Source organism: Mytilus californianus, unplaced genomic scaffold, assembly GCF_021869535.1.
Source record: "Mytilus californianus isolate M0D057914Y unplaced genomic scaffold, xbMytCali1.0.p SCAF_7, whole genome shotgun sequence".
NCBI classification, from domain to species: Eukaryota; Metazoa; Mollusca; class Bivalvia; order Mytilida; family Mytilidae; genus Mytilus; species Mytilus californianus.
In genome coordinates, this window is record NW_026262723.1 from 36,082,242 (window position 1) to 36,094,264 (window position 12,023).

At 32.8% G+C, this 12,023-nt stretch overlaps 1 protein-coding gene and 1 long non-coding RNA gene across 2 annotated transcripts in view; one reads left to right on the plus strand and one right to left on the minus strand.

Annotated features, from left to right (window-relative positions):
• LOC127710082 (uncharacterized) overlaps positions 1-12,023 on the plus strand; it is a 467,780-nt gene that overhangs the window by 104,657 nt on the left and 351,100 nt on the right. The window contains exons 17-19 of the mRNA XM_052215826.1: positions 2,522-2,656; positions 3,966-4,163; positions 7,681-7,863. Of these exons, the coding sequence (XP_052071786.1) occupies positions 2,522-2,656; positions 3,966-4,163; positions 7,681-7,863 (516 nt within the window). The remainder of the gene's footprint in view (positions 1-2,521; positions 2,657-3,965; positions 4,164-7,680; positions 7,864-12,023) is intronic.
• The window catches only part of LOC127710106 (uncharacterized), a 137,278-nt gene that overhangs the window by 19,446 nt on the left and 105,809 nt on the right, over positions 1-12,023 (minus strand). The window lies entirely within an intron of this gene.

Genomic DNA, 12,023 nt, shown 5'->3' on the forward strand with positions numbered 1-12,023 from the left:
TATTTCAAATGGTCACAAGTTGAAAACTAATAATGATAAGGGGTCTTCAGTAACTATTTTTATACTAAATTGGGATGACCTGCTTTTAATTTAACTACTGGGCCAAATTAAACCACACTTGGTCTCAATCATTATTGGGGTATCTAATACTATTTGTTATGATTTTAACCTTATTTTACATGATTTCCAAAACCATGGTAGATACAGGTGAGTGACACAGGCTCTTGAGAGCCTCTAGTTTTTCAACTTTGCCACATAAGGGGAGATACCTCAGATAAAGTAATTTTTATAATAGAAAGTGTTATGAATTTACCTATTTTAATATGTAGCAAGAAAACATGTCCGGTGACCCCATTTTTTTTTCTTATCTGAAAGCATATTATAAGAGCTATCTTCTCACATTTTATCTTAAAATTCTATGGTGTAGTTTTCTTTTTATCACACAAAATTGGATTTTCTATGCATAATCTATACAAAATCTGACAATTTTGCACAACCTGTAGCGTGAAAAAAAGTCTGGTGACCTATACTTTTTTATTATATTTTGGAAAAAGCATGATAAAAACTACATTTTGACAAATTATTAAAAAATTCTATGGATTTTAATTAAGACTCCCATTAACACAATGTCATGAACCAGAAAATACAGGTCAAGTTCGATTTAAATGCCTAGTTGGTCTCGTGGTAGTGTGACATTTATTACCAGAAATGTGCGACTGTTCATTTAAAGGCAAAATGTCAGGTCAAAACGATCGTATAAAAATAATATTTTCTTTCTTTCTGAATTGTGTTAAAATGGCAAACCAACATTTGAAGTCTGGTTCAGGCTTGGCACAACTGGACAAAAAATATAATTTATCAGACTTGCCCAGACAATACAACAGTTTTGGAAGCCCTGGAATAGAAATATTGTAAGTATGTGTAGGTGTAATTGCATGATTGAATTTGATATAATTTGATCTTATTTACATGGTTATTTTCATGCCTGGTTCAGTCTGTCAGTTACTGTAAAAAATGGTAAACTTTGTAACATTTGTTTATAATAATAAAATAATTTTAAGATATACACATCTGCCAGGCAGGAGTCCTTTTTCTTGTACATTGATCAGGTTTGTTTCCAAATTGCTTCTCATGTCGGAACTTGTCCATAGTTTAATATGTGATAATACGATTGCAGTGCCCTTTGTTGCAGTTTAGTTTGACCTTGATCAGATAGCCTTTGAGCATATTTTCCAGTCATATTAATCATGCAGGTAATTGTCCTATCTGCGATGAGGATTTGATAAAAGCTAGATTGATTGATTATTGGTGTTTAACGCCACGTTCAGCACTATTGGCTATTTTGTTGTGGCCACTATTTATTGATGAAGGAAGCCGGAATGCCTGGAGAGAACCATGACCTTTGACAGGAAAACTATAAAAGCTAGACATAATTATGCTAATCTGGTGGTTGTTGCATATTAATACAAAGGAATTTTATTCAGAGGGTAAAAGACCCTTATAATTTATTTATATCCCATGCTACAAAGTAGCACAGGCACAGGGATACTATAAACCAACTTATTTTTAGGATACTTTATTTCGCATATTGCCGTTTCAATTTGACGTCGCTGCGATTTATTTTCGCAATGTTTTAATTTCATTGATGTATTAATATAAGAGAAGATCGAAGTTTAACATATTTGTGACGATTTATATTCACGTTAATTTTCTAAAAGCGAAAACTAATCGCTCAAGAAAATTAGTTGGCTTACAGTAATATTGTCTTTGACCTGTCCATTAATCATTTTCATTCCCAGATGCTAAATCAAATACTACATATTAAATTGCAAGCTTACTTTGATATATGGTCACATATAATGAGAGGAAGACCTGTAATAATCTTGAGGTTTATATCTTAAAGCTACTAAAAGTATAAATCCCTAATGATTTTTCAGGTCACTAAACCAAAGATAAAGGTCATAAGTGCTGAAAAAAACTGCGATTTGTGAGAAAAGTGATTTAGGATTGTTTTATTAAATACTATACATGTATACACAATTGTAACCTTGCTTGGCTATATGGTCACATATAAAGAGAGGAAGATCCTGAGTTGGTAAAAATGCCGCAATTTTTGTCCCCCACGTGATGCGTTGTGGGGGACATAGAAATAAAGGGTGTCCATCCAGTCTTAAAGCTCTCGCATGTGCAATTCTTGCCAGATATTTATAAAACATATATCATAGGTTGATATATATCAGCATTAAAATATAATATGTTGTCTCTGACTATTTCCAAAATCAGTGCCAATCAACAATTTTTAAAAAGAGTTATGCCCCTTGGAACTATTAATAATATAGAAAATTACCTTTGTTAGCTCTGTCATGTGTACAATCCTGCCAGATTTTTATGAAACTTATATCATAGGTTATACCAGCAATGTCTCAGACAAGTTATTGGAACTCGGTTCTTTTATCAATATTAGATAAATCAGCATTTACTATAGAAACTTCAATAATTTAAATGAATTTTACATTTACAGATGTGGATGAATGCAATAACACAATTGTTTCAAACTCGCCTTGTCCTGGTACAGAGGATTGTCACAACACCATTGGAAGTCGTGTGTGTACATGTAAAGATGGTTATGAGAGAATAGGAAATGCTGACTGTTCAAGTAATTCAAATAATTATAAAGGGACAATTATAAAGGTTTCATGCTGATGTACAGTATATATGTTATTGTTTTTGTGAGGGATATCCCATTAAAATGGATTTGACTTCAAATGTATAAAATACCATAAATGACCAACCACCAATTTCCCAGAATAAAGGTTCCCTTACTACCTCCTACTTTTCATTCAATGGAATAGTTCCATATATATTATATATATACTGAAGAAAAAAATTTGAATATTCCAACAGGTGATTTAACATTATTGTATAGAAATGGGCTATTAAAAAACTGTAAAAGTGAGAGTCAAGAAGTGCCAGTCACTTGAAAGTAAAATTGTATGAGTGTTTTTAAATTCAATTGATTTTAAGGTTGCAAATGTTGGAGACTTTTATCAACTTTGGTGGTAGAAGGGAGATAAATATGTCAATAACTTATAACTTTTTTTCTCTACTAGCTGTAATTTTGCATACTGGTAACAATTTTATAGATTGCATAAGAAATAAGTTTAGGTTCTCGCTCTACAGAAATAATTTTAAGTATGGTTTTGAAAATTAAAACAAGCCAAATGCCTATTGTATCTAAATTTAAAGGAACTGAATTATTGCTACTGAACTTTTTTCAGGACTTTGCTAATTCCTATGTTAATTCCAGAAAGACTGTCTGAATGAAAATATGCAATTTGAACATGATTGTCTAGCTAAACTTACTTGCTTTAGGAAAAGGCTAAATATATATTAAAAAAATATAACCAAATCATGTTAGAAGTTAATTTGGAAGCTGGTAAGGGTTTTTTGTTCTGAAAATTGGTTAAATAAAATTCTATATCATGATTCATATTGTGGTCATGTTCAATACATACAATGTTAACCCACAGACTGCAAACAAAACAATTTATGACTATAGATTTTTAATTCTTGAAATATTAAGTGTTATGCACCTTTCATTTCCTGTTATGTCTTGAGGGCATTTTTGTTTTTTGTTTTTTTAATTTTTAAGAAAATTTTAATGGATCTTTAAAGGATTTTAACAAATTTGTGATAACTGGATGTTTGTAGGTGATGAAAGAGCATCTGACATTTTTGCAAAACAAAAAAAGATTTAGGTATTAAAATCAGCTTACTCTGTGATAAAAGCCTTTTTCATAGTTATATATACTAGTAGAATTTTACTTGTTAATGTAATGTTGCAATAAAACTATCATAAAACAATTTATGAAATGGAAAAAATATAGTATAATTTAAAATCATCAGAAAGTCTTAACTTGAAAAAGTGAAATTACAAAATATAAATTATGACTTCTTTTATCCAGATATAAATGAATGTGATAGTAATAGTGGTATTGGACCTTGTCATCAGGCATGCACAGACTTTACACCTGGATATACATGTGGTTGCCATGATGGATTTGTACTTTATACTGCAGAAGGATTTAACAATATCTCTCTTGCTGATGGTGAAAATGGACAGAAAGAGGGAGATGTATATCATATTAATCACACTTGTGTCAGTAAGTGATTATTAAATTTTAGGTATAAGTAACACTTGTTAGGGCGCTGCCAATTGAATGGTGAAATCTAGTTCTTTAATTATTTTTTATATGCCCGTTTACGGGACGTATTATGGTATACCTTTGTCTGTCTGTCTGTCCATCCGTCCCTCCGTCGTCAACATGTCTGACATTAACTCAAAAACGCTTTAACCAATTTGCATAAAACTTTGGTGAATTGTTTATATCTATTGACGTGAGCTCTCTTTCGTTTTTTTATAAATTTTAGATTTTACGTTTCCGAGTTACGGGGTTTTATTCATTAAAAAAAGGGGGATTTTCCAGTTTTCGGACAATAACTCGAGAATGCTTTCACCAACTTGCAAGAAATTGTGGTGCATTGTTTATATCTACTGACATGAGCTCCCTTTTGATTTTTATATATTTTAGATTTTACATTTTCGAGTTACAGTGTTTTATTCATAAAAAAAAGAGGAGGATTTTCCAGTTTTCAGACAATAAATCAAAAATGCTTTCAGTGAATTGTTTATATCTATTGATGTAAGCTCCGTATAGAATTTTATAAATTTTACATTTTACATTTCTGAGTTATGGGGTTTTATTCATTATAAAAGGGGGGATTTTCCAGTTTTTGGACAATAACTCAAAAATGCTGTCAGAAATTCTCATGAAACTTTGGTGAATTATTTATATCTATTGATGTAAGCTCCCTTTACATTTTCATAAATTTTTAATATGACATTGAGAATTAATTGAACTTTAATTGTTTATAGTCTGACAACAGATTTACTAAGTATTGTGAAACAGCACAGTGTATTGCACAACAGCAAGAAATCTTTAATTGAATATAAATTCAATTCATATAACCAATTTCAAGTTCTTTGACTACATTTATTCAGAAACCTATAATATGCTAAATATTTGATACAATCCAAATTTAGACCTGTATAAAGCTTGAATATTGTGTCCATTTGTGTCCCAACTGTTCAGGGTTGGACCTTTGCGGGCGTATCTAGCTGCGCTCAGCGAAGCAGTTTATTAAACTCTTACTTTAAAGCCTCAAGGAGTTGGTAATAAACTTGGCATGATTATGCAACACTACTAAAAGTGTGTCACAAACACGGAAGACAATTTCTTAATTGAAAGTCAGGGTAAAGAAATCAGATAAACTTAGCCACCCTTGTGCACATGTACACAAAAGATTTCTCTACTCTCTAACTTTTAAACCCCTTGGAATGTGGCATAATTGTTCACCTCTCTTTGATAGAAGGTTTGGTGTGAACAAGGAAGAATATTGTACATTGAAAGTCATGCTCAAAAACTTAGATCAACCTGTCAACCCTGTGCATATGTACAAAAATAGTTTCTGCTCTTGAACTTGCCAACCCCTTGGAGTTTGGATATAAATGAGCAGTAAAATTTCAGCCTTCCATAATCCATGGGAATGCACTGTTGTTAAAACTACCTGATTACCTCTTTGGAGAGGGGGGCTGAGTGGTCTAAGTAGTATATCTACGATAAGTACTAGCCAGTCAACTTTGTATAGAGTTCGTACCCTATTCTTTGCGAGTGTGTTCTACTTTGATCTAAATATTCAAGGATTGCCAGTTTTCATGTGGAAATGTCCTACTACTCAATCTCTCTCTCCCTGATGATTTCCATTACAACCATAAAACATAAGTGCTCATGATTGCTTAGGCATCTAAGCCATGAAACATATTTAATCAACCTTGTAAAGTCCCCACTGGTATATTGTTCTCGCCCCTGGAATTCAGAAAAAAAATTGATTTTCACTTGTCGAAAACTTTTAGGGGAACTCCCATAATTTCAAAGCGTGTGTGATATTTTATGGTATTTTCATGTAAAATTCTGTTTTCAATCATCAATTAGAAGTTGAAAATGCTTGTAAATGACTCTAGAACACTTCATGAGTGTTGAAATCAGCCAAAATCACAAGATAAACAATTGTTGAAGTTGGTTTTTGACATTAGCCAGATATCAGATTTATAGGATGTGTAAATTTCAAACTCAAACAGGGATAGAAGGTGTCAGACGACCAATTCACCCACTCCAATAAAGAACGTGTAAAAGTAGCCCTTCTCTGACAAAAAATAGTGCTTTTGATGTCATTGTTTACTTAAGATAACCAATAAATTTGCAGAAATGAAACTTTTGGTGAAAGAGAAAGATATTTAGACCATTTTGTGCTAAAATTTACTTGACCATGAGTTTGCATTAAAAATAGAGGATTAATGCACTCCATAGTATACTTATTTAAGATTTCCAGAAAACCAGGGGTTATTTTTAGTAGCAGTTGCCCTCTGAATGGTCGCTTTTTGCTACAAGACTTTTAAAATATGTTGAAAATTGGCATGTAGAACGGTGATGCATGTACAATTCAGGATATACCTGGTTTCTATGAAGTTAAACTTCAGGTAAAATATTTAGTTAGCTGTGGAAACTTAAGAAATTGTTTGAATAGATAGGGATTTTGAATTGGTGGTCTGATACCAGAATTTTGAAATTCAGTACTTAATAGATATTACTGAAGAAAACGACTTTAAAACTAAACAGCTTCAGATTTGATGAAATACTGTCAGGTATATTCATTACATTAATATTTGAAGGACCTTCGCTAAAACAAAACACAGGAAGCAGTATGAAACAACAAAACAGAAGCAATAACCGATTACATTTTGTAGTTTATACATCGTTATGCATAAGCTCGTTCTAGGCTGACTCCTTCACTTTTTTTGTAGCCTTGTTTACAAGCATAATCCAGTTTAAGTATGCATTGCTATGAAAATAATTAAAAATTTGGAAAGAAACATTTGATTTTAATAGATACGTTTCAGTTAATGTTGGATTTTGAATAAAAATTGCATATTAATATATATTAGGTAGAGTGATAAATATGAAAAGAACTAAGGACACCCTCTACAATTTCATCGACAAACATCGCGAAATCGTGTTTTTCTTATTCCTTTCTGACAATTCTCTATAACCTGCACCCCTGCCTGGCAATTTTAATTTTGAAGTAAAAAAAACATGGACAAAACACCACTGAATATGTGAAAGTGCTCATGGTAACTAAGGAAGGCATCTAATGACTAGGCAATTTGAATTCAGGCTTTGTTATTATCAGGCAAATGTTAAAAGGATATGGCAGGCAGCAGTCCTGTTGTCAAATTTTAGATCATAACTATGACTGACAGCCTGCTAAAAAAATTAAGGCTATTTTGTCAACTTCCAACTTCCAAAGCATTGCATGTATGTGAATTTAAAAATATAAGCAACAATATTCAGAGGTTATGTTATTTTTTTTCTAAAGTGAAGTTAAGAATTTAAATAGCATCAGGCTGCATGCATGTATATATTTCTTAAGCTCATTAAGCATTTGTAGAAATAAACTTGGAAATTGTAAACAAAGGAACCAAAATGAACTGTAAAAATTTTGCATATCAGATAAATCAAATAGAAAATTACACTAGTTAAATGTATTTTCTATCTATTACAGGGAAGCAGTGTCCAGTTCCACCTCCTCTAAATAATGGAACAGTTTTGTCAAAGAAGGATTTTTTCTTCTTTGAGGATTCAGTTGAATTTACCTGTGACCATGGATATAAATTGAGTACCATGTATAGCAAACTAGATTGTGAAAAAAGTGGAATGTGGTCAAATGGATATCCCAGTTGTCAAGGTATGGCACTACAGATTTCTTAATTCACTATAAAGCCTAAAAGGTTTTTAATTCGTTGTCTGTTTTCCATTGAGCAATTTTAGTATAAATCTATTAAATTAAGAAAGAGGTAATACAAACTAAAACATTTGTTGTTGGTTTGCTTGTTATTCTGTGTAAATTAATTTTCAGAATGCTATATTAAATTTATAATTTTTATTTTTTGATGAAGCAAACCCTTATAAAAAAGCTAATATTGTCCATTAATAAATAAATTGATTAAATTCTTGGTGTACTTTGATTTGCTGAATCTAGCCGTGTATTTAGATTTTGGATATTGGACCATAATAGGTGAAATAAAAATTTCAGATTTTTCAGTTCCTTGACCACATTCATTCTGTGTCTGAAACCTATGCTGTGTTAAATATTTTAGCACTATCCAAATGCAGAGCAGTATCAAGCTTGAACATAATGTCCATACTTGCCCCTACTGTTCAGGGTTGGACCTCTGGGGTTGTATCAAGCTGCGCCCCACAGCATTTTCTTAACATTTTATACAGTTTATGCTGAACAGGAGGAACCCTTATTTGTAAATAGGATTTAAAAAGAAAAAAACATGTTTTGACTAATAGTTGCAGTGTTACTAAATATGTTTCAGTCATATTATTGTATCATTGGCATCCTCACCACTTTTATGATATTATCTGATAGTGTTCAAGGGGTTGACTTTTTAATGCGATTTATATCAATATCCTTCAATATATTTTGATTGTTTGCTTTGCTTGGGTCTTTTCAATAAGGAAAATAGAGTCGGCTACCAATACAATCTCTTTCAATAGAAAAGTTTACACCCACCTAGTTTTTGTCAAGCCTGCGACTTTTGTTGCAGATAGCTCGACATAGGGATAGTGATCCTGAGGCGGCGTTAGCTAACTTCTTAAAAGCTTTATATTTTAGAAGGTGGAAGATCTGGATGCTTCATACTTTGTATATGGATGCCTCATGTTACAAAGTTTCCAACAGTCACATGTCCAAAGTCCTTGACCTCATTTTCATGGTTCAGTGACTACTTGAAAAAAAAGTTAAGATTTTTTGTAATGTTAAATTCTCTCTTATTATAAGTAATAGGATAACTATATTTGGTATGTGTGTACCTTGCAAGGTCCTCATGCCCATCAGACAGTTTTCACTTGACCTTGACCTCATTTCATGGATCAGTGTACAAGGTTAAGTTTTCGTGGTCAAGTCCATATCTCAGAAACTATAAGCAATAGGTTCTAGTATATTCGATGTATGGAAGGACTGTAAGGTGTAATTGTCCAACTGGCAGGTGTCATCTGACCTTGACCTCATTTTCATGGTTCAGTGGTTATAGTTAAGTTTTTGTGTTTTGGTCTGTTTTTCTTATACTGTATGCAATAGGTCTACTATATTTGGTGTATGGAATGATTGTAAGGTGTACATGTCTAGCTGGCAGGTGTCATCTGACCTTGACCTCATTTTCATGGTTCAGTGGTCAAAGTTAAGTTTTTGAGTTTTGGTCTTTTTTTCTAATACTATATGCAATAGTTCAACTATAGTTGGTGTATGGAAATATTTTATAATATATATGTCAGTCTGGCAGGTTTTATTTGACCTTGACCTCATTTTGAAGGTTCATTGCTCAGTGTTAAGTTTTTATACGACCGCAAACAAATTTTTGTGGTCGTATATATTGGTATGACGTTGGCGTCGTCGTCGTCGTCGTCTGGCGTCGTCCGGCGTCGTCCGAAGACACATTGGTTTTCGCACTCTAACTTTAGTTTAAGTGAATGGATCTCTATGAAATTTTACCACAAGGTTCAATACCACAAAAGGAAGGTTGGGATTGATTTTAGGGGTTATGGTACCAACAGTAAAGGAATTAGGGGCCAAAAAGGGGCCAAAAATAAGCATTTTTGTAACTTCCAGACATTACTTGTGTGTTAGTGTATGGATCTCTCTGACATTGTACCACAAGGTTCCATATCACAAAAGGAATGCTGGGATTGATTTTGGGGGTAATTGCCTCAAAATTTAAGGAATTAGGGGCCAAAAAAGGGGCAAAAAACAAGCATTTTTCTAGTTTCATGACAATAACTTGTGTGTAAGTGTATGGATCTTTCTGAAATTGTACTACAAGGTTCCATATCACAAAGGGGAAGCTGGAATTGAGTTTGTGGGTAATTGCTGAAACATTTTGGAATTGGGGGCCAAAAAGGGGCCAAAAATAAGCATTTTTCTAGTTTCCAGACAATAACTTGTGTTCAAGTGTATGGATCTCTCTGAAATTGTACTGCAAGGTACCATACCACAAAGGGAAGGCTGGGATTGATGATGGGGGTAATTGCCTCAATATTTTAGGAATTAGGGGCCAAAAAGGGGCAAAAAACAAGCATTTTTCTAGTTTCAGGACAATAACTTGTGTGTAAGTGTATAGATCTTTCTGAAATTGTACTACAAGGTTCCATATCACAAAGGGAAAGCTGGATTTGAGTTTGGGGGTAATTGCCGAAACGTTTAGGAATTTGGGGCCAAAAAGGGGCCAAAAATAAGCATTTTTCTAGTTTCCAGACAATAACTTGTGTTCAAGTGTATGGATCTCTCTGAAATTGTACTGCAAGGTACCATACCACAAAGGGAAGGCTGGGATTGATGATGGGGGTAATTGCCTCAATATTTTAGGAATTAGGGGCCAAAAAGGGGCAAAAAACAAGCATTTTTCTATTTTCCAGACAATAACTTGTGTTCAAATGTATGGATCTCTCTGAAATTGTACTGCAAGGTACCATACCACAAAGGGAAGGCTGGGATTGAGTTTGGGTGTGATGAATTATAAGGGGTTTCAAAAAATTTGGGGGGAGGGGGATTTTTTTTTTTTCCTTTTTTTCTTTTGTTCCTATTATTTCTTTTAAAATTTTCCATTTTAAGTTGGTTATTTCTGATTTATATTTAAAAGCAAATAATAATGATATGGTAGGAGATACACACCAAACAGGATGTGTAAATTATTATATAATAAGTATTGTGCAATAGCAAGAAATTTTCAATTGCATGGTATTGCACAATAGCAAGAAATCTTCAATTGCACAGTATTGCGCAATAGCAAGAAATCTTCAATTGCACAGTATTGCGCAATAGCAAGAAATTGTCAATTGTACAGTATTGCGCAATAGCAAGAAATATTTAATTGCACAGTATTGTGCAAATGAAGATACTTCATATAAATTGCTTATTTCTTGACCAATTTCAATGGGGTTTTATTCTTGAATTCTTGGGGTTATTTAATATGCTGAATCTAACCGTGTATTTAGTTTTTGGATTTTTGGCCAAGTTTTTAAATTGGTCCACATTGAGGTCCAAAGGGTCCAAAATTAAACTTTGTTTGATTTCATCAAAAATTGAATTATTGGGGTTCTTCGATATGCCGAATCTAACCGTGTATTTAGATTCTTAATTTTTGGTTCCGTTTTCAAATTGGTCTACATTAAGGTCCAAAGGATCCAAAATTAAACTTAGTTTGATTTTAACAAAAATTGAATTCTTAGGGTTCTTTGATATGCTGAATCTAAACATGTATTTAAATTTTTGATTATGGGCCCAGTTTTCAAGTTGGTCCAAATCGGGGTCCAAAATTAAACTTTGTTTGATTTCAACAAAAATTGAATATATGGTGTTCTTTGATATGCTGAATCTAACCATGTATTTAGATTTTTGATTTTTGGGCCCGTTATCAACTTTGTCCACATTGAGGTCGAAAGGGTCCAAAATTAAACTTTGTTTGATTTCATCAAAAATTGAATTATTGGGGTTCTTTGATATTCCAAATCTAACCGTGTATTTAGATTTTTAATTTTGGGTCCCGTTTTATAAATTGGTCTACATTAAGGTCCAAAGGGTCCAAAATTAAACTTAGTTTGATTTTAACAAAATTGAATTCTTGGGGTTCTTTGATATGCTGAATCTAACCATGTATTTTGATTTGGACATTGGACCATAATAGGTAAATTAAAAAAAATCAAATTCTTAGACCACATTCTTTCTGTGTCAGAAACCTATGCTGTGTCAAATATTTAATCACAATCCAAATTCAGAGCTGTATCAAGCTTGAATGTTGTGTCCATACTTGCCCCAACTGTTCAGGGTTCGACCTCTGCGGTCGT